The sequence below is a fragment of the Cupressus sempervirens genome, chromosome 3 (assembly GCF_028749045.1).
Source record: "Cupressus sempervirens isolate cs-2001-9-10 chromosome 3, ASM2874904v1, whole genome shotgun sequence".
Classification (NCBI taxonomy): domain Eukaryota; kingdom Viridiplantae; phylum Streptophyta; class Pinopsida; order Cupressales; family Cupressaceae; genus Cupressus; species Cupressus sempervirens.
In genome coordinates this window covers 197,270,419-197,298,039 of record NC_143120.1, presented here as the reverse complement: position 1 = coordinate 197,298,039, position 27,621 = coordinate 197,270,419, and the positions used below count along the sequence as shown (strand labels likewise).

The 27,621-nt window shown below is 33.1% G+C and overlaps 1 protein-coding gene across 2 annotated transcripts in view; it reads right to left on the bottom strand.

The window, feature by feature from the left end:
- Positions 1-27,621, bottom strand: part of CPSF100 (cleavage and polyadenylation specificity factor 100) — a 257,061-nt gene that overhangs the window by 128,929 nt on the left and 100,511 nt on the right. For both annotated transcript variants that reach the window (XR_016362048.1, XM_089819032.1), the window contains exons 11-12: positions 13,550-13,740; positions 12,738-12,833 (exon numbers count right to left, since the gene is read on the bottom strand). Coding sequence is in view for 1 of the 2 variants with exons in the window: in XM_089819032.1 (XP_089675158.1) it covers positions 12,738-12,833; positions 13,550-13,740 (287 nt within the window). In the remaining variant the exon portion in view is untranslated. The remainder of the gene's footprint in view (positions 1-12,737; positions 12,834-13,549; positions 13,741-27,621) is intronic.

Sequence of the window (27,621 nt, the reverse complement as noted above, 5' to 3'; positions counted from 1 at the left end):
TAATATAATTAAGAGTTGAATTGGTACATTTCATTTATTCGTTGTTATTTTAGTTATATAATTATATTAGAATAATATTCTAATAATAGTGATTTAATATATTATATTATAATATATATATATATATATATATATATATATATATATATATATATATATGTTTTCTCAAGATATTTTATTAATTATTATTAAATCCTAGAGAACATTACAATATAAATGTATAAAAATTGATCTACTTTGTTTAAGTATTACTCTAATAATAAAATTTAATATCAAACCGTGATCAACATCTCTAATTGTAATCGATCTATGTGTGGAATGACTAATTGGTAAAGTCAATAAAATTAACAATACATTTATCAGCTAAAGATAATATAGATAAATATTGATTTAGAAATACTCATAGAATAATCAGCAATAATATTACTTTTAATGTAATGAATAATATAATACATCAATAATACACATCATTGGCAATGACATGTACTTTGACTGAAATTCAGAGGTAGATATTGCTGTCAAAATCAACAGACGCATGACCTGCATGCTCCAAAGATTTTCCACAGTTTCATATTATTTTTCCTAGCAAACTCTCCGCATTTCTGTCATCAGCACGTTGAAAGCAAAATATGAAGAGTTCAACAAAGAAACCATCGGAAGTAGAGCAGAAGAGGCAGATAATTCAGAGTTCTTGGCAGAGCATTTTAAAAAGTAAAACTCAAGCAATCGCAGCAGACTGAAAGAAAATCCATGGGCCAAAGAATCTAAAAGGCCATCATTCCAAGAAACATTGTGAATTCAAAAGTAGGATGGGCAAGCCTCAAGAAAGAAGTGTCAGTTGTTGCACTGAGATAATAAAAGACATCGATGATCCTATGCAGTATTGAAGATAATTATTTGAAGCGCAAGATATATTGAATAACAATTAGAGGTCTGGGAACCCTAATTGGTAAGGGATCAAATAAATTCCAACAGCAATCTGAAGCAGCGGTCTACCATTATCAATTTCATCCAGACCTCTAGCAGCGCTTCATGTTAAAATTGAACAATATATGATAACCAAACATCACCATTACAATAGTCTGGAGCGTGATGCACATTATAATAGCAGCGATACACATAACTGTTGCCAGTCATAATTCATACACCTACAGCAATTAATTATTCTTTGATTTGTTATCATCAGCAAATCCTTATTGAGAAAAGAAGCTAACTACAGAAATAGAAAAAATTCAAATTTTTATTTCCAGATCATTATACAAAGGGATCGAGGATCAAGTAGCTTGTGCATTAAACTTTGCGAAGTGAATATTATTATTTACAGGCCTATTTGAGAGAGGTTATAATATACTGGATTGATCTCCACCAAATGCAAACATCAGTTATTCCTTCTACTGCGAACCCTAACAGATTGTCGATTACTTATGAGGCAAAGTAATTTTTATTGGGTGTAATTTGAAAATGGAGCAGCGATAGCAAAGTGCAAATTTTCGTGTGAAATCATCTCGATACTTAATAAAACGAAATATGCAAAACCGCTCGCCTTATCAAACAAATTTGAAGCTCTCCATACAATTAATGACGTCGGCGAGGACATTAAAAAGCTCTCCGTCTGTTAAAAAGCCCTAGCCCAAAAGAAAGTAGAAGACAATGCAGTAAAGAAGCAAATTGGTTTTTTCGCCAAAACCAAATATTCAAAACAAGATAACGGCAAGAATCCAAAAGATACTCCTTCAAGATCTCCAATCCGGCAAAATAAAAGACAGGATTCACATCACATAAACAAGAAATTCAATGAGAATCTCCTAATCATCAGCAATATACACAGTGAAGAATGATGGTTTGAGTTGGAGGACAAAGACATTTTTGCATTCTGGAAAGAGCAAAAATCATAGCATCCTAAACTAACAAAATGGTTGGAAAGTTTCTGCAGGCAGCGGGTAAGTATATCCTCCATAACTAATCTTTCTAGCATATTTGCATTGTAGCAGTAAGGATATCGGAGACAAATTTCTTTCAGTCCTCTTTGCTTTTATAAAGGGTTTAGCATTAATTTTATAAAATGGTCCCCTAACCTTGATGAGGATTCTGTCAAAAACAATGATCTAACAACCTGAGTGGTAATCAAATCCATACCAATAGAACTACTAAAATTCCAAATTCTTAAATGTATAGGATCTGAAATCTAAAAATTCTATGGCATCGATGCTAATTATAAAAGCAAATGACATTAAGATTTTAGTTTATGTTAAATCAAATCATCATGAAATTTGAAGGTCATATACAAGACATAGTGCTAATAGCAAGAAATGGCGATAATGCAAGATTCAAATATATAGACAAAACAACAACCATTAAACTAGATCTCCCAAATTCTCCCTAGAGAAATCAAGACAAGATAACACATCCAAGCAAGTATGCAATTTCAGCCTTCTGATAATCCTACAATACTGAATCAGGACAACATAGGCAAAACAGGATCAAGGTTGGCAAGTGAAATATCTTTCCCGGAAGATGTGCTCAAAAGATGAATTGTGGAAGAAACAGAGGAAGAGAACTATGATATCCCTAATAATCTAAAGACCAAATCCAAGAGGGAGATCAAACTGATCTCAAAATTGTCACAACAACAAAAAGGGAAAATCCTAGTGATAATGGATTTGAGAAAGAGGGAATCGCTGGCTTGGAAGACAATATCAATAAACTTCAACAGCGTGTCCAACGCAGAAGTTAGCAATTGTTTATTGAAGACATTAAAAGAAATCTAAATCTTTATAAAAGCCTCACAAAGGATTTAGTTCTTATTCAAAATGATTTGACAAATCAAATAGTTCTATGGGAGGAAACACCCAAAGAGCATCTCTTAGTTCAAGCCCATACAACATCCATGGAAAACAAACGCATTCAAAGGAGATTGACTAATAGTGAATATTTTCAATCCAGAGAATTCTATAGATCAAAATAAAGAAATAACCGATAAAATGGTTTCTCCCAAGCTTCAGGATAATAAGGAAAGAGATTCCAAAACAATAGATTATATCACAAATATAGTGGAAAACAATATTGTTATACTCAAGTTAAATACAACTCTGACATGGTTTCAAAATCTCTTCTGAATGAAGTTGACCTAGATAAAGAAGACCTCTTTGAGGTTCTCAATTTTGAATTAGTAGATGAAAAAAGTAAAGAAGCGATAAGGAGAAAAGTTGGTTAATTGAAAGAATCATGGAAATGGATAAGGAGGAATTTGAAGAGGAAGATTAAGAGAATAATATAAAAAAACTCAATTCAATAGAGACCAACAAAAATAGTATATCAATGTTAGATAAAAACATTGACTTAGACATTCTAGTAGGAGCAAGGGAAGATAAACATCTGCATATAATACAATAAAAGAGTAAAATAAAGTATCTATTCCACCCTTCAAAGAAAAAAGTAGGAAAAAATAAAGGAGCTTGCAAATATATTCCTATTGAGGTAGAGACATTTTTAAGAGAATCTGAATTGATAAATCAAAAAGAGTTTCCAAATAATTGGAATTTGGATAATCTAGATAAGAATGTAGGAAAAATCAGAAATCGGGAAGAGTTTAGGATCCAAGAAAAAAAGAAGTATTTCAACAAGATATGAATGAAATAAATGAAGTAAATTATCAAATTAAGAAAACAATAGGTAGAGAAATGGGTGGGGATGATAGAGGAATTAGTAACAAATTTATGAAAGAATTAGAAAAGGAATATTTAGATAAAGAGGAAGATGATAATATTGCTACCAGTGTACAAACGCTAGTAAAAATCTAGACAACCTTGGTATTGTAGCAAATTTGCAAGGCTTAGAACATCCAAAATGTGGAAAACAAAGAAAAGAGAGAGAAAGGAAATCCTTAGCTGAACTTAGAGCAACTATAAGTCTTGCTGGTAACTAGAAAAACATTAACGATCTTTTGAAAACAGGCAAAGTTCCTTCCCACGGAGCCATGAAGCTAACAACATGGAATGTTAGGGGCCTAAATGCCCCTAACAAAAAGCACTTACTTAAGTGCAATTTTACACTATTTGAATCAGATATAGTATCAATACAAGAATCGAAACTTAACAAAGGAGGAAAAAAATTTAGAAGAAAACTAGGTTCTTCGAAAATGGAACTAATTGATCCAGTAGAGGCTTCACGTTGGATTGGTATTATATGGGATCCAAGGAGGCTAGATTTCAATAAACTTGTATCCAATAATAATTAGATGGGGGGGCGGGGGGGTGGGTGTGGGTTAAAAAGCTTCAAGAGTGAAATTCAGTTCCTACTTATTAATGTATATGGGCCAACTCCAAAAATAAGTAAGAAAGAAATTTGGAATGAGATTAGCAATTATTTAGAGTTAAATCCATAATAAAACGTTTTTATTATGGGAGATTTAACTGCAATTCTTGATGTAGGAAAAAAGGTGGATCCATGACCATTGACCAGGTTATGTTAGATTTCAAAGCATGCTTCGCAAAAGATAACCTTATTGACTATAATGTCCCCTTGTCGGTATCTCTGAATCAAAGGACAATTAACTTTAATTCTTAGACTTATCAGGAAAAAAGAAGGTGGATCCATGACCATTAACCAGGTTATGTTAGATTTCAAAGCATGGTTCGCAAAAGACAACCTTATTGACTGTAATGTCCCCATGTCGGTATCTCTAAATCAAGGGACAATTAACTTTAATTCTTAGACTTACCGTGAAGAGTAGTTTTTGATACCATTTTGAACTTCCAAGTTATGTAATTGGAAATACATAATACTAATATTATGCAAGGATGTTACAATTACCTTACTACTCCAGAAATATTCAATATTTGTCTTTCATCAGTTTGATTCTCAACTACCCAGTAAAGCCTTCAAAGGTTCTTTGATCTTTGCCTTGATTTCAATGCTTAATAGAGTATCCTGATGTTGTTCTCTTGTAAAAGAATGTGCCTTGGTATTAACCTATAGAGAGCCCTTGGGACTTCTATTTTAGTGTAATGTCCCCTCTTCCAGATTAGGTTTGAATGTTGTAACGTTCAAGGACTCCTTATTGTGGGTGGACTATCTAAACACATATCCCTTTTTTTACTACCACTTTGCTATATAATATTGGGTGGGCAGCGGCCACAATCCCGCACCCCCTTCTCCTTTCTTCTCCCCCCATGCTGTGGTTGTTTAGGATTACGTGTTGTAGGCACAGCAGTAAAGCTAACGAGCTTTAAATGTTTTAAACAAAACGTTAGGCATTTAGTTTTTGTCTTTTTTAAATTTATTTGAAGAGAATTATGATTATCCAAATCACATTATCGTTCTAGGATGAATTCCATCTTTGTGTTACTCTGATGATTACAAGATCTCCAAGTTTTTCCCATTCCGGATTCTGTGTGAAACGTGACAACGATATGTAATGGTGTAGCCAATGCTTCTATATTCTCCTACCTCTATTCACTTTTGCTAGTGTTGTGAGGTTTTCACACCATCGCCCCAAAACTTTAGGGACTCGCTTTTTTTTCAATCGCCTTGGCAAATTTTTTGACCATGTCCAAAAAATTTCGATTTAGAAAATTTTAAGGCTTGGACACCTTCAGGCTAGTGGGGAGGGGGTTAGATCTATTTTCACTCGGTTTCAACTTGATTTTCCAGAACGACCAATTTCATCCTTAGGCCAAACAAAATTCTGAGAGACAACATTTGGTAGGATAAAACTGTAAATTTGTACTTAGAAGTTTTCTTTTGAAAAATTGGATATAACTATGTGAACTTAGATTATTTTCAAAAGGGAAATTTTGTTAGACTTGAGTTTTGGAAAATCTTAAATTTTTTTTCTTTGGTGAAAAAATTAATTTTGTGGAGATGAAGTCAAAATTGCAAAATCAATTTTAGACTCTAGAAGTGATTTCATTTTTGTCAAAAAAAGAAAAATTTAAATGGCATAGCAAAATTGATTTGGAGGAAAATTGCAAAAATTGGCTTTAATGGATTAAAATTGCCTTAAAATTTTGTTGCCTTTAAGGAAATTGGTAATTTAATATTGAAAAATGGATTTTGGTTAGCCAAAATCCAATTTTAATGACGTATTAATTACTAAATCCTCATTAAATAGAAGTATTTAACACCCCCAAGGCATTATTTAATTTTTTTTTGCAATTTGGAACTAATTGGCAATTTAAAAAAGCAATTTACATTTTGGCAAAGTTAATTTCGTGCTTAGCATTTAATTGGGGGGCCATATCTTGTGCACTAATTAATTTATTTTTGCTCCCAGGGCCCTAGTCGGCCAGCTAGGGAGGATAAGCAAGTAGGGTATAAGAGGAAACTCTTTCCTCTCATTTCCTCATTCCTCACTCCTCTTTGGTGCTTGGGCGATTTTTGGCTAAGGGCAGATTTCCTCTTCCTCGGATGATTTTTGCAAGGGCAGATTTCTTCTTCCTTGGACAATTTTTGCAAGGGCAGATCTGCACTCTTCTTGCTTGGCGAATTTTGTGGGAGCCAAATTTTGTGGAAGCCAAAATTTGTGGCAGATAAAATTCTCATTTTCAAGAGGGGTTGCAATTTTCTCCTAAAGCTAGGGCCTCAAGATTTGCAAGGGGTTTGAAATTCTCGAAGTCTGATCCTACATTACAAAAAGAAGATCCGGCTATTGGTAAAAGTAATTTCAAATCATTTAGAGCTGAAAGGGGTCCTTAAGCTGATATCCTTCTTTAGTTCACGTCTAGATATTGTCTCCCTTGGTTCTTCTTGCATTCATTGTCCACCACTTTACCATCTTGTAATAGGGTGACGAGATGGAGGATGGTAGTGCAAGCAAGAATCCTAAGAGAACAAATACTAAGAAAGACAAAGAGGATATGATGCCCAAAACAACTTTCTTCTCGAAAATGAGGCGAATAACAGATCCAACTATTGGTAGAGGTGACTTTTAATCGTTTAGAGTTGAAAAGGGTCCTTAAGTTGACTTCCTTCTTTCATTCTAGCCTAAGGATTGCCTCCCTTGGTTCTGCTAGTCTAATTGTCCACCACTTTACCATCCCGTAATAGGGCAACGAGATGGAGGATGTTAGTACAAGCAAGAATCCTAAGGGGACAAACACTAAGAAAGACAAAAAGGATATTATGCCCAAAACACCTTTCTTCTCGAAAATGAAGCGAATAATCGATACCAAGTCGGTATAACAAACATGATACAGGTAAAAGCCAGACTAAAGGAAGGACAATCCCCTTTGGCAAAGAAGATATATAGAAGGTGGTTGCACATCACAGCCCAAGCGTCAATACTTCAATTACAACCATGATGAGAGACATTGGAGCAGCACTTGATTTTGAAGACATCAGAGAAGAGGATATCAATGAGACAAGACTTAGATCAAGATTGGATGAGCTAGGAAAGGTTGCCATCAAGAAGAAACATTTGAACACCCTTTCCTCCCTAAATGCTTTCATTGGATTAACAAAGGAATATGAAAAAGATCATGAGACGACACTACAAGCAACAAGCACCATGGTGAAATTAGCTGAACTCGAGATGAAGTACACACCTTGTTCTCCTATAGAGAAAGTCAACGAAAGGCTAGCTAGGTTCATTGCCTTAGCTAAGAGAACAAAAGAAAAGGGGAGAGTCATATTAGAAGATCATTTAATATAAGCCCAAGTGGCAATTTCTCTTTCTTCTGGAATAGGACCAGTGTCTATTTCTAATTGGCCTCCATTTTTGTGCCTTCTCATTGGTTGCCACTTTTACACTTTTTTCATTGGTCCATTGAAGAGGTGGCGTCTTCTCATTGGTTGATGGGGTGGCAACCCTAATTAGAGTTTCTAGGATTCAATCTGGATCATCAATTTTGCCTTTGATCGCTACCTTCGGTTGTAATTTTGGCATCTATAAAAGGCCATTTGCTGTCATTTGTAAGAGTTGGAGAAAATTGTTGCATAAGATAATACCAAAATTCGCTATTTCTTTCTCATTGTTGTGACTTGCATGGTGATTAAGGGCCTGTGGTATTATTGCATGGTTTCTACTTCCAAAAAGTTAAGAGTAAATTTATTTTTCAAGTTGTTGAAGCAAATTTCATTTCAAGTTGCTAAGTAAGAGTAAAGTAGATGGACAGTTGCATGATAGCATTAGTAGGCGTTTTGATAGACATCAATACTAGACCACTAGCATCCTAGCGGCTTGTTAGGAAGCCTTATGTGCAAACTAGTTTATTTTTCCTTTGAATCACTGCACCTGTGGAAGTGCGGCCACTGGTTAACTTTCATTAGGTTCGATCCCAGTCCATTTGCTAGTCTTCTATCCATAGGAGTAGGAGTAGGATAGCAAGTAATTTAGGACTTAGAACTTAGGAGAAGAGAGTCAAAAAAAACCCAGTCGTAAGAACCATTCACCCTCCACCACCATCACTTTCCACCAACATCATCTAACATTCACACCGAACCACCATCTCCATCATCCCACCAAAGTCCAAGTCATCCTTGAATGAATAGCATAAGGCCGCCTACGTGATTACCAACAAATCACATCGATAAAACTGAGCGAGTATCCACAAGAGTAAGGAACATTGGAGTTATTCTCATATCCCATTAGCAATATCTTTTCAAGAGAGGAATTGTATGTTTGATACTTCGTATCAAATATTCAATTACTAATATGTTATGTAAGTAATACAAAACTCACATCAACGGCTAGGACCGATAGTCGTCAATCACGATTCCTTGGTTTGATCTGTCTTTTTGTCACGTCTGTTGGTTTTTAACTTACTGTTAACCCGTCATCTTTGTGGAGATAATATTCCTTATGTCTCTTACTCTTCATGTATCGTGATGCTTTGACTATCCAAGTTGGCAAGGGATGAAAGTTTGCTTGAATATCCCCAACTTTTCTTTTCATTGTTTTTGGAATGGTGCCTACTCAATTGTTTGAGTTACCATCGATGGTGATTTTCTCTGCTTCCTTTTAATGTTGTCGTAACTTCTTAGGTTGAACACAATTATATGTAGTGTGTTTCCTCTTCTATTCTCTAGGTGGTCTTATTGTTCGATGCTCCAAATATAGGGTATCTTTGGCTTTCTTATCTCCCTCATGATCTTCTGCGTATGACTATGAATGTCTTCCAACATTGAATCTCAAGTAAAGGTATGTTTTTCTTTTTTGCCACTGACTCTATTATTCTCTTGACCGATAATCTCCTTTGTCTTATCAAGTTGTTTTTCCTCCTTCAATAATGACAATCCATTCTATCTTCTTTTTCCTATTCGATCCCCCCCCCCCCCCCCCCCCCTTTCTCAATTTCATTTGCAATTTATATCCTATGTTTGGACTAAGGAGGCATGTGGTTGAAAAGACATCTCATATAATTAATCACAACTCTTTTCAATGCTAATTTTATTAGTTATGATTTGCTAAATATCAAATTTTTCTTCTTAATTTACTCCTAAATTATTATTTGTTTACATTACTAATTAGTCATTAAAATCTTAGTCAATAGTTTGACAATGCATATATTAATTCAATCTTACTATTGAGTTTCTAAGGCTCTAATCCCTAATGTTAGTTCACATGCACATGTATTCCCTTGTCTCTATTTCTCAGGTTTGATGTAAGTTATCTTATTGCTTATTTACCTATTCTTATTATCCATTTAACTATCACAATATAATTATGATATATTATTAGTTGTGTATCATTATTTTATTCTCAAGAATATTATCATTTATTATTATACTTATTATATCATAATTTATCAATGATACTACATTATGTCACTTATATTACAATTTATTTATTTATTTTATTCTTGTTTAATTAATTGGAAAAAAATAGGGGACATGACATTGACATTACAACATCTGACGGGGTCTTCACATGGAACAAAAGACGAGTTAGCTTCTGTAATATAGCAGAAAGATTGGACAGATTCATATTTAAAGAAAATTTAATATCTTTTGATCATCCTTTTAATTCAATCATTCTCCCAAATGCAGGATCTGATTACTATCCAATTAGACAAGAAATAGGTGAATCACAAAATCCATTTTAGTGTCAAAAAAAGTGGTTTCTAGATATAAAATTTCTTAATAATATATATCAATGGTGGTACGAAGAGAAATTTGAAGGATCAAAGATGTTAAGTTTCATAGCCAAATTGAAATCATTAAAAGAAAAAATAAACAAATGGAATAAAGATAATTTTAATAACATATTTAAAGAGAAAATAGAGAATGAAGAATTAAAAAACTTAAACAAAGAAATCATTAGGGTAGGAATGTATAGTGAAAAATGTATCAAAAAAAACGAACTTCTAGCTAAATAGTAAAATATCCTAGCAAAAGAAGAATTACTCTAGAAACAAAGATCAAGAGAAACATGGTTGTTAGAAGGTAATAGAAATGTTTAAAAAAATCATAACAGCACTGTCAATAGGACAAATATAAATAGAATAACAAAAATTAAGGATAAATGAGACAGTGGAAACATTTGTGAATTATTGTATAGATATCCTTAATAATTTTGAATCATAAAATTTGATAGCTCAGAATAAAATGTTAGGATCTATTCTGAAAATGATAATTGCAGAAGATAATAAAAACTTAAATAAGAAATTTATCAAAGAAGAAATTAAATATGCCATTGATATATTTCCGGGCCTAGGTGGCTTTCAAGTCTCTTTCTTTCAAATATGTTGGGATATCTTCGAAGACGATCTTTGGAAGCCTATTGAGGCAACCATGAATTCTAGATCCCTCCAAACTGAAATTAATAATACATTCCTAGGTTTAATTCCAAAAAAAATTGAACATATGGATCCAGGAGATTTTAGGCTTATAGCGTTATGTAATACAATACACAAAATACTCTCAAAAGCACTAGCCAACAAACTTTAAAAAGTACTACCAAAGCTCATCTCAAAGGAACAAACAGGTTTTGTTCCTAATAGGTCAATTCTCAATGGTATTATCATAATTCAAGAATTAATTCATTCTGTACAAATTAACAACGAATCTTGTATACTAATGAAGTTAGATATCCAAAATGCCTAGTATAAAGTGGATTGGAGATTCCTATGTAAAATACTCGAAGCTTTTGTATTCTCACGTCAATGGATCAACTATATATATATATATATATATATATATTGCATTTCAGCACCTAAATCCTCCCTCCTCATAAATGGTACCCCTAAAGGCTTTTTAGGCAGGTCCAGAGGAACAAGACAAGTGGTTGCTATATCACCTTTTCTCTTCATTATTATGGCAGAAGCTTTTGGCAAAGCTATAATGCACATAACTTACATTGAAAAGATACACCAGAGATCATCGAGGATAGCCAAGAATGGCTAAGATAAGTGGTGTAGTCCATATGAGTTGAGCAAATGATTATACCTGCAAAAAAAAGATGATATATTAGAATTATGAATTATTACCAAATAATGAAAATTTTGAGTCTACTCAGCTCATAGTGAGAACTAGATATTAGATATGTCTATCAAGTCAAGCGGTGGGTGATCGGGCACATAATGTCCTTTGGAGATCCCTAGTCATCGTAGGTTTAGTGGCCAAGGATGTTGCTACGATCACTAAAAGTCAAGCAGACTCATAGTCGCATGGATAGTTTGTTCGGAAGTACCCACAATTTAGTCGACTACGTAGTTGACAACTCTAACACCAGGATGCTCAATTGGCAAGACGAGATGGTGTAAACATGTCTTATCTCATGCAGGGTTGGGTCATTCTCAATAGAGAATGAGTGGGAATTACAATAGGTCTGTGGTTGGGAGGTTAAGCATCTGTAAATGCTTTTCCTCTCCTCCAAATGCCAAGACTTGCACAAAGCAAATCAGTTCCTATTTTTGACAGGGTGTAATCTAAACCTTGATAGTTTTCTGTTATTTACTTCATATATATATATATATATATATATATATATATATATATATATATATATATATATATATATATATATATATATATATATATATATATATTGAGATGGTAGTTGCAAATTGCAGTTAGATTTATTTTACTTATCATGTGTAATAATATCCATTAACTTATTATGATCATTATTTCTAGTGATAGCTAAATCTTTCAGTAAGTAGTTAAGATCTTCTCTTGAAAACTAAAGTTAATCAGTTGAATTTTTTTTATTCCTTGCATGTGAATGGGTAGCTAGCTTATTTTCTATTCAATAACAGGTAGGTCATATATAATGTTTTCAATACTTAGAAAATTGGGTTGTTACATTCATACTATGACTCACCCATCCTTATTGTTGCATTGATAATATGTTTCATATATTACAATGAAGAGGCTTACTATTTGATAGTCGATGTTTATAGAGGTGTTATATTTATCTCGTGATAACATACAATTATAATATTCATTCAATGATAATATATAGTATTATTAATGTTTTTGCTTTCACTATTATAGTATAGACAATTTTACAATTAATTATATTATAATGTATTATTAGTTATTTGTTCATTCGTTAATTAATTTAACAACTATTAATAATTTAATTATAACTAATCTATTGATCTTAATCTTAGATATACAGGACATCACACCACAACTGTTAGATAATTACACTGGCAGATAAAAAATGTTTGCGCCAGGAAAAATACAACTATAATAGGGGAAAAAGAAAAAGGTTAAAAGCTTAAAAGGTAACCAGAGGATGCTTAAAGATTCCATGTTTTACATATACAATATAAAAAGCAAGTTGTACTGACAGTAATTTCGCTTGACACCACTTTTGAAGGCTTTCTATCCATGAGTATATCTTCTGTCTCCTCATCAGCCTCGTCTTGAATATGTGGACCAGGCATCTACAAAACTCAAGTCCAGGCCATGAATCAATCCAGTGTAAAATTTAAAGTACAGTATAATCATATGTAAATCAACATGACAACTGTGCTCAGTCAAAGGCCACAAAACAACATTCAAAAAGTATGAGATGTGCAAAGGAAGGAATAGAACAAGAAATTCAATCTAATACAAAGATCTCTGAAGATTCATAAAGATTCCATAATTATTAATTACCAATGTGTTTTTATTTTGCCAAAAGTTATAGCTAGATGAATGGTGTCCAATAAATTTTCTACAACATTATCTTCTTAACTTTGCACCTACGAATAGACTAAAACCTTTGGATCCTCCTTAGAAGCTTAACTACCTAAGTACTAAGGGTGAAGCCTGTATTTCTGGCAAATCTCTGCATGCAAAAACAAAAGATGATTTTTTGTGCTATAAAAGAACTTCAAGATCTATATCTTCTAGATAGAACTACCTCCAGCCATCCCAAATTTTATCTAGGATTTTATCAGACTTGTCTCCCTACACTCATTGATTTAAAGTTTTATAAAATGTTTAGTTTATTGTAATCTCATAATTGAATATTTACCTTGCATCAGAGGCTCATAAGATATACAAAGCACATAAAAGTTTATTGAAGTATTCTAAAAACCAAGCAAAGAAGAACGATTACAAGATTTGTTACTAATCAAAGAAATAAACCAACATCAGGGAATTTAAAATAACTTACAGGTTGAGGAGTACTGAAGTCATGAACATCTTGTTCTTTAATTACGTAATCATCAGGGTTAATAACTTCCCCATATTCATCCCATTCATTTGTATTTTCATAAAATGGGAACATTGGTGCAACATTTGTAGGTGGAGGAGTAAAACCATCACAAAAAACATCTCGAAACCCCCAAAGCCGAGGACTGGCACCTGTAGGTAAACATTATAGATATGCATATAAGTAACTCTTACCAAAGCCGGAAACAATCTGAATAAACATTATGGATACGCATATCAGAATCTCCTACCAAAGCTTGAAACAATCTGAACATAAGTGATTTACAATTTGATTGTAGATTACATTTCTATTTTTAATTATGGCAGTGAATATTAGTAAACTAATAGGAATGCAATTTGAGGCTTCAAACCTTTGAAGACTGTTACATATCGTTCCATTTATAATCTATATCCCTACATGTATAAAGGTTATGTGAATGATATAGCCTTATACAGAGATGAGGAGGGGAAAACATATCAAACCGTTGAAGATTGTTATAAATCGTTCCATTTATAAACAATATCCTTACATATATAAAGGGTATGTGAATGATATAGCCTCATACAGAGAGGAAGAGGGAGAAAACATTGAGGGAAGGTTCTTCAACCTAGCTACACACACTTCAAATTTAAAATAATATTCCCATGTAACAAAGTAACAGAATCAGCAAGTAGTGAAGCATTTTTTCTCCAAAAAGGATATGATAATGATAATAGTAGTAAGATTAGTCTTAGTACTAAAGTTAACAATTGTATTACACATAGAGATCAACATCAGCTTGATGCAAACACGGCATTAGTAGATCAAGAGATAGAAGGAGGTGAAATTTTGGAAGAAGAAAAGGAAAACAGAGAGTTAGTTTTAAACAATCAGTTAAATACAAAACACAAAATAGAAGATATCCACGATAATAAGATCAATCAAGGACTAGAAGTAAACCATCAAATCACTAATACTCTGTTAATTAATATGGAAGAAGAAGATCTGCAAGATAATGTAGGAAATGTTTTAAACAATCAGTAAAATACGAAACATAAAATAGAAGATATCCACAACAATAAGATCAATCAAGGACTAGAAGTAAACCATCAAATCACTAATACTCTGTTAATTGATATGGAAGAAGAAGATCTTCAGGATAATGTAGAAAATGATAACTCTGCAGCACACCTATCAGATCTATTGTCACTCAATTGGAACCCCATAGTAAATTGTACATCAAACAAAGTGCGGATTTAAGCAATTCTGATAAAGAAGAGATAATGAGAGAGGCTGATATCACAAGTTCCAATCGTCAAGAGTGGGTAGAAAATTTATCACAAGTTCCGATATCACAAGTTCCAATCGTCAAGAGTGGGTATGTGAATGATATAGCCTTATACAGAGAGGAAGAGGGAGAAAACATTAAGGGAAGGTTCTACAACTTAGCTACACTCACTTCAAATTTAAAATAATATTCCCATGTAACAAAGTAACAGAATCAGCAAGTAGTGAAGCATTTTTTCTCCAAAAAGGATATGATAATGATAATAGTAGTAAGATTAGTCTTAGTACTAAAGTTAACAATTGTATTACACATAGAGATCAACATCAGCTTGATGCAAACACGACATTAGTAGATCAAAAGATAGAAGGAGGTGAAATTGTGGAAGAAGAAAAGGAAAACAGAGAGTTAGTTTTAAACAATCAGTTAAATACAAAACATAAAATAGAAGATATCCACGATAACAAGATCAATCAAGGACTAGAAATAGACCATCAAATCACTAATACTCTGTTAATTAATATGGAAGAAGAAGATCTGCAGGATAATGTAGGAAATGTTTTAAACAATCAGTAAAATACGAAACATAAAATAGAAGATATCCACAACAATAAGATCAATGAAGGACTAGAAGTAAACCATCAAATCACTAATACTCTGTTAATTAATATGGAAGAAGAAGATCTTCAGGATAATGTAGAAAATGATAACTCTGCAGCACACCTATCAGATCTATTGTCACTGAATTGGAACCCCATAGTAAACTATACATCAAACAAAGTGCTGATTTATGCAATTCTGATAAAGAAGAGATAATGAGAGAGGCCAATATCACAAGTTCCGATCGTCAAGAGTGGGTGGAAAATTTATGTAATGAGATCTAGATATGGTTGCAACAACACAGATTACAAAAGAAATACAAGAGAAACAGGAAATCATTGAGATCAATGAAAATAATAATTTACTTTGCACAAAACACACACAGGCAGAAATTGTACACAAAGTGGGAGAAAATTTGAACATACTAGGGGAAATGATGAATAATTTTACTTTGGTGCATAATGAAGGGAACAGTTAAAATAATGGCACAACGTAGAAGAATCATTTAAAAAATAAGAAGCAGACTTACCAGGATCCAGGGAATCCAGGAAAATACAGTGTAAAATGGATAACATGGCAAATAATATAAACAGACAAGATCCAATACAATTCTATGGAAAAGGAGTCATTACATAATTAAACTGGCATACCACCAAATACAGATAAGGAATAGATCGTAGAAGGATACGGAAACAATCTTATCAACCATTTAGATTGCCATGAATTGGATGAAGAGGAGGAAGAGATGGATATTGAAAATTTTACTCGAATTATGGGAAAAAAAAATCAGGAAACAAGTGGAAACAGAAACAGATCAGATTCAAGAGAAACAACAAACCCTGGATTGCACAAATGAGACAATCAACTGAGCTCTGAAACTTGGTATTGTTGTTGGAGCCATTGAAGGATTACATTCTCCTATACTAGCCAAAAATCTAAATAAAAAGGGAAGGAAATCTCTAGTTGAGTTAAGAAACAAAGATGGATAAGCAGAAAACCAGATACGGATCAACAGAAAACCAGATCAAACTCATTGATTTATTTTATGTAGGGAAGGGGAAGGACCTTCCCAAGGATCAATGAAGATCTCTACATGGAATGTTAGGGGCGGCATAAATGCCCCTAACAAACAAAGAATTTTTAAAATAAATCTAAAACTTTTTTAAATCAGACATTATACTGTTACAAGAAACTAAATTAAGCAAGGAAGAAACTAAAAAATTTATGCAAAGATTGGGATTATGGAAATCAGTACCAATAGAATCTAATATGGCATCAGGTGGTCTTGCCATTCTATGGGATCCTAGGGAAGTAATTTACCAATCCAGATCTGAAAAATCTAATTGGATGACTAGCAGAGTTGGTAGTATAAATAGCCAATTAAAATTTTGTATTAGTAATATTTATGGCCCTACTAGCAACAGTAGCAAAAAAGAGGTATGGATAGACATAGAAAGGTATATTAATGAAAACAGCCTAGACATACACATTCAGGGAGGAGATTTTGATGCAGTCTTAGACTTTAGTGAAAAATTTTGAGTCTCAGTTATAATTTAAGAGTCCCAAAAGAACTTTAACATTTGGGTAAACAATAATAATTCAATGGATTTTTAAATTGATAATGGAATATACACATCGAATAATAAAAAATCGGGTTTTAGTCAAATATCAAAAATGTTAGTGTTAATTTTTGGTAGCTTCAGTTGGATGCCTAAAACCATGAGACTAAACTGAAGATATATATATATATATATGAGATGTATTATATATATGTACTTAAATAATCAATTGTTATTATGTAATGGGTATATATGTTCCTTCATCTTCTTGATGCATTTTCAATATAAATATAACAGATCGCTGCCTTTGGAAAACATATATCATACATGCAGTGCCAATAAATTTGCAGGAATCCTCTAAATATAACATGTTATCAGAGTCAAGGTGCAAATGTGAAAAAGAAGGATTAAAGAAATCAAAGATTACAAAAACTTTATCTATTTACAGATTGTAATCCACATTCAAGCAAGAAGTAGACTGTGATCCAGATGAAAGGGACAATACATTATATCAGTCTATAAAAACAATAATCCACCAGTGCTGCATGCACTCACTCTCTTGTAGAAATCGCAACAAATTTGTGTAGGAGTACTGTTGAAATGCATGAATGGAACCTTGGCGATCTTACTCTGGGTCTTTGCCTTCCCTATCTTCAGCATACTTCTAAGACAGCAGTTGATAATATCATGGGAATTGAAGATTCAGAATAAAATTAAGCTCCTCAAGTTTCAGCAGAGATATATAACATATAACATGTCATTGAATAGAGAAGCATCTTCTTTAGATGGAATATATGTGGTGAATTTTGAACCACCAACTTATAAACACGCATGCACAGTTTTAGTTTCTTTATTAAGCAAAAAGGCATCTTAGTATCTTTGCAGACGCGATTGGTGGCATGCGATCAAAACTAAATAACAGAATTGGAGGTTTTAATGCACTTAGTAACCAAAAATCATACACATTTTTTGCCATAGCATTACATGGTGTGTTAAATCTCAACTACTTGTTGTGCTCAAATGCTAACGGTAAGAGAACTGCTATATTTATATTCATTGTAATTTTGATTTGCATAGCTAAGGCTTGGAGAGGGTTTACCATAACAGATACTGGTACTTGTTATGGCAAATCAATGTTGTTGTAGTTGTATTGAACAAAGAAGATGAAAGCTCCTTATATGGATTTACAAAGACAATATTTTAAAAAGAAACAATCCTGAACTAAACGCGAAAATAGAAACTACCTAATAAAGTAAGACTAAGATGACCATTAAAGTAACATTAGAAAATTCTAATACACTCCCTTAATGGTCATTCTCTAACTATTGTCTTTGGGTCACAAATTCTTCAAAATATTTTGTTGTTGTTGATATCCTCCCAGGATCTGCAAAATGTTAATGACCAAGAAGCCAAAATCTTTCAAAAAAATAACAAACAAGCGTGCCCCCTTCTTCAGAACACCTTGCAAAATGAGACAACAGCCTATCATTGACTCTGCTATTGAGATGAGTCTACCACAAACTCTCCTAGAATAATCAAAACATCTCACCAAAAATCATCACAAAAACATCCAACCTAATGTTGGATAACAAAGCTTCTCTTCCTTGGAAAAAGAGAAAAAAAACTGAGAACCACCAATGCAATTTTGAGAAAAAATCAGCAAACCCTCCAAACTGTGCAGATGAGCATCATGCCCCAAAACAAACTGCAAATGCCAGAAATTTTTTAGGAGAAAATTGAAAAACCCGAACACAATTTTTGAGGTGAATTTGATCAAAACCCAACATGGTTTTTAACGTGAAAAATCAATCAAAACCAACATGATTTTTCATTTTTGAGGTGAAAAAACAATCAAAACCAAACAATACGTAACTTCATTTTTTGGGAAAGTCAGTAAAACCCACCAAATAATTTGAGCAAAAATTATATACCAACAATTTTTAAGGAGAAAATCGAAAAAACTGAACACAATTTTTAGTTGAAAAACTAATCAAAACCCTGCATGGTTTTTCAGGTGAAAAACCAATCAAAACCAACATGATTTTTGAGGTGAAATATCAATCAAAACCAAACAATACAAAGCTTCATTTTTAAGGAAAATCAGTAAAACCCACCAAATAATTTTTTAGGAAACAATTATAAACCCACAAAGGAATCCCACCAAAGAAATTTTTATAATGGAATAAATTATAAAATGCATCGAAAAAATTTAAGATAGGAAAAACACAAGACTTCGCATGGTAAACCAGCATATGCAAGCAACATGCAAGTACATGAAACCCTTAACAAATGGACCTTTGCTACAACCAAGAAATCGCGGGATTAAAACTTTTAAGTAGGCTTGCGATTTCCAGCAAAAATCCTTGACGATGAACCACAAAAGTTTCATAAAATACCTCCAGCAAGCAAATTTCTAGAAAAATTCAAGATCAAAGAGGCTCGAATTTTCCTCAAAAAATTCGCCAAAGCTAATGAAATCCCATCGACCTGCTCTAATACCATGTTATAATAAATTGATGTTATTGCATTTGTATCAAACAAAGAATATGAAAGCTCCTTATATATATTTACAAAGACAATATTTCAAAAAGAAACAACCGTGAACAAAAGACGGAAATAGAAATTGAATAATAAACTATTGACTAAATAAGATGACCAATAAAGTAACTTTAGAGTATTCTAATAGTACCGTTGTCCAGGGATCCAATATCTTCAAGACAATTTGGAAATGTTGGAAGTTTATGGGGAAGTTATTTGCAAACAATAACCCCTCTGAAGGGAAGAACTTGATTTGTGGGCAAAATCCTAGATGGTGGAACCTTAGACATGGTACCAAACCTCTAGCCCTTATTCAAAGATCCTCAACTAGAAAAAGGTGAGAGAAAGGCATTAGAGTATTCCAAGACATTATTAAAAAGGAAGAATTAATCCCATGGGCTACTATTAAATTTTCTTTTAGTTTCCCTGATTCTCATTGGAGAACCTTCTCCATCATTTCTTCCTCCCTTTACAAGTTCAACTCATCCCTTGTTTGTTGTTCTCCAAATGCTCGGCCATTTCAGCTCTCCTAGCATGATAATTCTCCTCTTCACCTAGCCACACCAAGATATATCTACAGTCTTCTCACCTACAGCCTAGATATCTTTACTTGCCTCAACTCTAATGGCTCATGAATATCCAACCTGTCTCGTGGACAAAATATTTCATTAACTTGTGGAGTAGACCTCTTGAACCAACAATCTCCTGCTTCCTGAGGAAACTCATTCTGCACAAACTATCATTCAAGCAACCAATGGATGATCCTTATATTCTCTCTATTTGTAAACATCTTCAATATGTTTTTGATGTACTTTTTATTGCTCATTTGCCTCTGAATTTGTAAAATGTTTGGACTTAACTTCTATAAAGACTTTACTGTTTTAAACACTACACAAATTAATGGCAGGAAACATTATAACTCTTTCTGGGGAATCTTTTCATCTATTTTGTTGTGGAATATTTGGAAGATTAGAAACGATGATATATTTCCTGGAAAGGGCAATTACCTTACTAAGTCACTTCACAAACTCATATTTGTTGACGTTGCATTGCGAGTCACCACAATCATAAAAATGAAGGGGAGCAAATTTTTAAAGGTTCTTACTAAAGGAAAAACCACTATTATAAAAAGGACATTGCGTACGAGTACACTATGATGAAAGCTAAAGAAGGATTTGATATCACACTAGAAGAATTCATTTAGAGCTAAAACAACGTGGAGAATGGAGGCAAAACCGAAAGACAACATTACAAAGCACCATCCAATGGAACAGAGCTTCTAAGATCATTGGCTATTCAGATGTTTAACCAACCACCACAGAATCAGATTCTAATCAAGATACCCCTCACGATGAAGGGAATTTAGATGAAGTAATATTTAAATAGACCTTAATGGAAAAAGAAAAAGGGATAACACTGCCTAAGTCCCCTGCTTATTCTGAAAAAGCCTTTGGGTGGTCCATTCACCAATATTGATGACTTTAGGGAGAATATGCATGCAAAGATCAAATTCACCCATTGTCTTGAAAACCCAAACCTGCTTCGAGGAATTTCCTCAAAAATCCCCAATCCACTCTATCATAAATCTTTCTAATATCTAGCTTAATTAACATACTAGGGTCTTTGTTGTTTTGAGCAGTATGTATAGCATCTAGGGCAATAAGTACTCCATCAAATATAGATCTGCCCTGTAAAAACCTTGATTGGTCCACGCTAATCAGTTTTAGAAGAAGCTTTTGGATTCTCATTGCCGTAGTCTTAGTAAATACTTTATAGCATATTGCAAAGCTATATGAGATATATTATTATACACACACACACACACACACACACACACACACACACACATATATATATATATTACTGGGAGAAGATATGTCATCCTCTACAATCAAGCAGATGAAGAAGAATTTCAATCCCTAGAAATATGCACTAACAAATCATTCATACAATAATAAATAACAAAGAACCACGTATGGTGATTAAACTAGATATTCAAAACGCATACGAGAAAGTAGATTGGAGGTTTTTATGTAAATGCTTAGAGGCCTTCGGATCCACTAAAAGATGACATAACATGATTTTTGTAAAGATTCTGAAATTCTTTGAATCAAACTTCTATTTCCTTCTTTGTCTGCTGACAATGATTTTCTAAGTTCTGAATATGATGAAGTTTACACTTATAATTCTGATCTAAGAATTATATATATCTGCAAATAGATCAGTGTAATATATTGCTGAGAAATTAACCTTAATGGTGTAATATATGGAGAACATCGAACCTCTCTTATGCTGATATAATAAGTAATAATTAACCTTGTGACTGAGAGTATCTTTTGATCTTTAATTGCAGGGTATTGGTGCTTAGAAGAGCAGACTTAATTGTTTCTGTGTGTTCTCTAACTGCACCAATAACCCTCCTATATATCCTTGCTAAAGGGTATGTCCCTAAAAGGGACATATCCCTTCCTAAACTAATATTAATTAAACCTACTCTAAGTCAGCGATCTGGGAAGACAAAACTAATAACACTTAACTAACAATGTGTTAGTTTAGTTAAGCATAATAAAGTTTCTTCATGAGAAGTCGTCGGCTCCTATAGTCAAAGATATATATATAATATGATGCTAGTCTAAAGATATATAATGATAAGAAGAGGAAGTACGGTATGCACTATCAGACCTGAAGGTTATTTGGTTAGATACACTTAACACTCCCTCTTCTGATAATCCTATAGAGAGATATTATATCTAGCAACACCAATACAAATGAATAAGCAAGAATTAATACTCTATATCTGTTTGATTCTACTTATTATGTGGTATCAGAGAACATATGATACAAAGTCATAGTACTAAACCTGTGATATGACAAATCACTGCTACTAGTGATAATATACAGGATAAATCTAAAGAGTAATCTCTTCATTTATCCAAGTTGTGATTCATAGAAACTGGTATTTCTATATCACAACAAGATCTTGAGTTTAAGATCTACCAAAATGCAGGATAAACCTGGAGAATACTAAGATTCATCCTATATCAAATTTTGTGACTCATGAACATAGCAATGTCAACATCACAATATGATCAAAAACTCATCTAGATCGTACAATAAAACTCTACAATTTAGTACATTATTTAAGAGATCGTCATCTCTCATAATACCTTTTATACAAGTGTTCATCATTTCAGAGATCGTCACCTCTAAAATAATGAATACAAATGGTGGAGCCCATAACAGTCAATAGCCTAACAAAATAAAATTATTTTATTAATAATCAAGAGAGTACAAATGGATTACAACTCAACCATACCAAGTCTCCTCTTGAAGTGTTCTATCTTCACTCTAGATAGAGGTTTGGTGAGTATATCTATTGTCTGCTCTGCAGTGCAAATGTATTCCAATTTTACAGAATTCTTGTCTACCATATCTCTTACATAATGGTAAGGAATTTCAATATTCTTGAACTTGTCATGGAAAACTGGATTCAATGAGAGCTTAATGGAACTCTGATTATCACAATGAATAATCATAGGTTTCATGGCTTGCCCAAATAATCTCACAAGTAACTTCCTCAACCAGATTGCTTCTCAAGAGGCCATCGTTGCTGCAATGTATTCGGCTTCTATGGAGCTCTGAGCTACTAAAGTCTGCTTTCTGAATATTCAAGATATCATTGCTGATCCTAAACTAAAACAACATCCAGAAGTACTTTTCCTTTCTTTAACACTTCCACCCCAATCTGAATCAGTGAATCCATGCAAATCTAATGCAACTTTTTCGTATTTGAGTCCAAAATTAAGAGTGCCTTGTATATATCTCATAATGTGTTTAACCGCAACTAGGTGAATCTCCTTTGGTTCATACATAAACTGACTTAAGGCATTAACTACATAGCAAATATCCAATCTTGTATTTACTAAGTACATAAGGGACCCAATCATCTGTCTGTAGAGAGTAGATTAGTCTCCATTGGAGACGACATAAGTTTGCAATTCCACATTCCAAATCTCTTAAAAATGTCTGATGTATACTTTCCTTGATTAAGTATGATACTGTCAGAATTCTGCCATACTTTCAGTCCTAAGAAGTAATGGAGTCCCAAATCTTTCATTTTTAATTCTCTAGTTAGATCTTTCTTACACTCGTCTATTAGATGATCATCACCTGTTATTAGTAAATCATCGACATACAGTATCTAAATTACCATATCATCTTTATCTCTTTTATAATATAAATTTGTGTCGGCTTTATTCTTAGAGAATCCCAAGCTGGTGAGATACTTATCAATTCTTTCATAACAAGCCCTGGGAGCTTGTTTAAGCCCATAGAGAGCTTTCTTGAGCCTGCAAACAAAAGTGTTAATTTCATGAGTTTTAAATCCTTTTGGTTGCTCCAGATATATTTCTTCTGAAATCTTTGAATTTAGGAATGTTGTTTTTACATCCATCTGATGCACCTTCCATCCCTTTGATGCGGCAATTGCTAAGACTGCTCTTACAGAGGTATATCTGGCAACAGGAGCAAAGATTTCTTCATAATCAATCCCTTCTTTCTAAGAAAATCCTCTAGCTACAAATCTGGCTTTATACTTCTCAATACTACCATCAACAGCATGCTTTATTTTAAATAGCCACTTGGAAGAAACAACATATTTTCCTTTAGGTCTTGGAACAATTTCCCAAACATCATTTTTCATAATAGATTGGTATTCTTGTGTCATAGCTTCTTTCTAAACTGTATGTTTAATAGCACCAAAAGGATTGGTTGGTTCTGTTTTGGATAAATCACTCATGTTTGTTGTATAACTAGAGAATCTTTTAGGTCTTTTTCTTTCTTTGACTGTTTCGGAAGGTGCAGCAAAGTCTTGAGCTGCTTCAACTGTTTTAATGGCCCAAAGTGGCCTTTTCTTTGAATTTTCTTCAAGGTTCATATTTTGAATTTCATCTTCGATTTCTTCTAAGTTCTCCCTCTGGGACCCAGATTCACTATTTCTTTCAGAACTAGATAAAGGAGAAGGTTCATCAAAACTTATGGCTCTTTTGAATGCAAGATCTTCTTCAAAGATTACATCCCTACTAAGTTCGATGTTTCTCTATCCAGGTATGAAAATCCTATATGCATTAGATGTTTCACTATACCCTACAAAAATGTCATTCCTCTCAGAGGGTTTTAACTTGGTTCTTTTTTCCTTTGAAACATGGATATATACAGGACACCCAAAAATTCTAAGATGACTTATATTGGGTTTTACTTTAGTAAATATTTCTTCAAGAGTTTTATCTTTAAGATAGGAATGAGGGCTTCTGTTTTGAATATATACAGCAATACAAGAGGCTTCTGCCCAAAGATAATATTCTAAATTTTGGTCAAAAATCATAGCTCTAACAGCTCCTATAATTTGTCATGTTCTTTCTTTCTGCTACCCCATTTTGTTTTGGATTATAAGAAATAGTGTACTCCCTCTTAATCCCTGATATTTTACAAAACTTTCTAAACAAGTCTGAGGTATATTCTCCTCTGTTATCAATTCTAAGCATTTTGATTTTATGTCCTAAAAAATTTTCAGTTAATGCTTTGAATTCTTTAAATCTTTGTAGGATTTCTTCTGATTCTTTGCATTTTAAAAAGTAAATCCATGTTTTCCTAAAGAAGTCATCTATGAACAAGATATAATACCAGAATCCTCCAAGAGAAAGAATAGACATCTATGTCCACATAAATCTGAATGAATTAATTCTAGTACATTATTTGTTTTCTTAGTACTATCATAAAAGGGACTTCTATTGTTCTTACCCAGAACACACACTTTGCAAATACTTGGGTGGTCTTAATTTAGTATAAGTAATCCAATAACCATCTTCTCCATAGTTGATGAAGTTTTAAAATTTAGATGCCCTAATCTTTTGTGCCATATTTCATTTATATCTGCAGCTTCATGAACTATGGCTTGAATAGATTGACTAGATTTTGTATTCAATTCATACAAATATCATTTTCTTTGACCAATTAACTTTGCTTTCTTGATGAAGGAGTTCTTAGCCCAAGTTAATACTTTGCCATCCACGAATGCAACATTGTGCCCATCATCTTCAAGTGTTGTAATTGAGATTAGATTTTTTTTTATTCCTGGTACATAGAGTACACCTTTAAGAAGAAGAGTATTTATTGATTTTAATTTCAAAGTACAATTTCCAATTCCTTCAATGGAGTGTGCTGAATTATCACCAATTGTAACTTCACTATTAACCGTCTTTGATAAAGAGTCTAGAGTTTATTTGTATGTCGTTATATGTCTAGAAGATCCACTATTCAATTACCCATGCTTTATTTGAAATTTCATTTGATAGAGAGGAATACGAAACACTATTTTCAGGATCATAAGTATCTTCTTCTCTAATGACATTTGTGTAGTTTGCTTGTTGTTTGGAATTTTCAAGACAATTAGATCTGTAGTGTCCAAATTTTTCACATTTGAAACACTTTATTTTAGATAGGTCTTTCTTGGGTTTTCCATTCTTTTGATTTCCCTTTTTCTTCTTGAAATGTTTCTTCTTGCCCGTATAGGAGTTTGTATTAAGAACGTGAATTCTTCATCTTCTGCTTTCGGTTTCCCTCCTTTCTTTAGTTTTCTGGATTCCTCGTGAAGACAGTCTTTCTTGAGTCTGTTAAAGTCCAAAAGATTATCTCTAGCACTTATTCCTTGTGCAAATGTCTCCCATGAATTTGGCAATTCATCTATAGCCATAAGTGTTAATTTTGTGTCACTAATGGTGGTTCCTATACTTGATAGTTCATCTCTAATGCTGGCAACTCTAAGGAAGTAAGAATTTATTGATTCTCCTTTCTTTATCTGAATGTGATTCCGTTGGCTTTTCTATTTCCTCTGCGCCAGATAGATTTGTGAGGTTCAACTGGGGATTGTTTGGATGCTCCATCAACAAATTGGTTTTACATCGTTCTCTTCAAGAATCATCATGATTCTGAATTTCTAGGCTTCAAAATGTTCTTTCCCATCAAACCTGTCCTCGGGTCTGATTGTGCATGCCATTAAAGATAGAAGATAGTTGCTAGGTATATATAGAGTCTGAAAATTGAATATTGCAGAGCCAAGGTTCGACTACCAAAGCTCTGATACCATGTAAAGATTCTGAAATTATTTGAATCAGACTTCTATTTCCTTCTTTGTCTGCTGACAATGATTTTCTAAGTTCTGAATATGATGAAGTTTACAATTATAATTCTGATCGAAGAATTATATGTATTTGCAAATAGATCAGTGTAATATAATGCTGAGAAATTAACCTTAATGGTGTAATATATGTAGTACACCGTACTTCTCTTATGCTGATATAATAAGTAATAATTAACCTTGTGATTGAGAGTATCTTCTGATCTTTAATTGCAGGGTATTGGTGCTTAGAAGAGCAGACTTAATTGTATATATGTGTTCTCTAACTGAACCAATAACCCTCCTATATATCCTTGCTAAAGGATATGTCCCTAAAAGGCACATATCCCTTTGTAAACTAGTATTAATTAAACCTCCTCTAAGTCAGCAATCTGGGAAGACAAAACTAATAACACTTAACTAACAATGTGTTAGTTTAGTTAAGCATAATAGAGTTTCTTCATGAGAAGTCGCCGGCTCTTGTAGGCAGAAATATATATAATATGATGCTAGTCTGAAGATATATAATGATAAGAAGAGGAAGTACGGTCTGTACTATCAGACCTGTAGGTTATCTGGTTAGATATACTTAACAATTTTCAGTTGTATCTAAACCCCTAAAATCTTTAAAAAAGTTAACGAAAGCCGTAAAGAGTTTTTTTTAATATTTCACGAGGTATTACACAAGGGGTTCCCATATTCCCCTTTCTTTTTGTAATAATTGTGGAAGGACTAAGAAGAACAATTCAAAAACCCATGAAGAGGGTAAGATAAATAGCATTAAAATAACCAGAAAAGTACCAAACATCACTCATCAACAATTTGTTGCTGAGACAATTCTACTAGGGACAAGCACAAAATGAGAAGCTTCTCGGTTCAAAGAAATCATTAACCAACA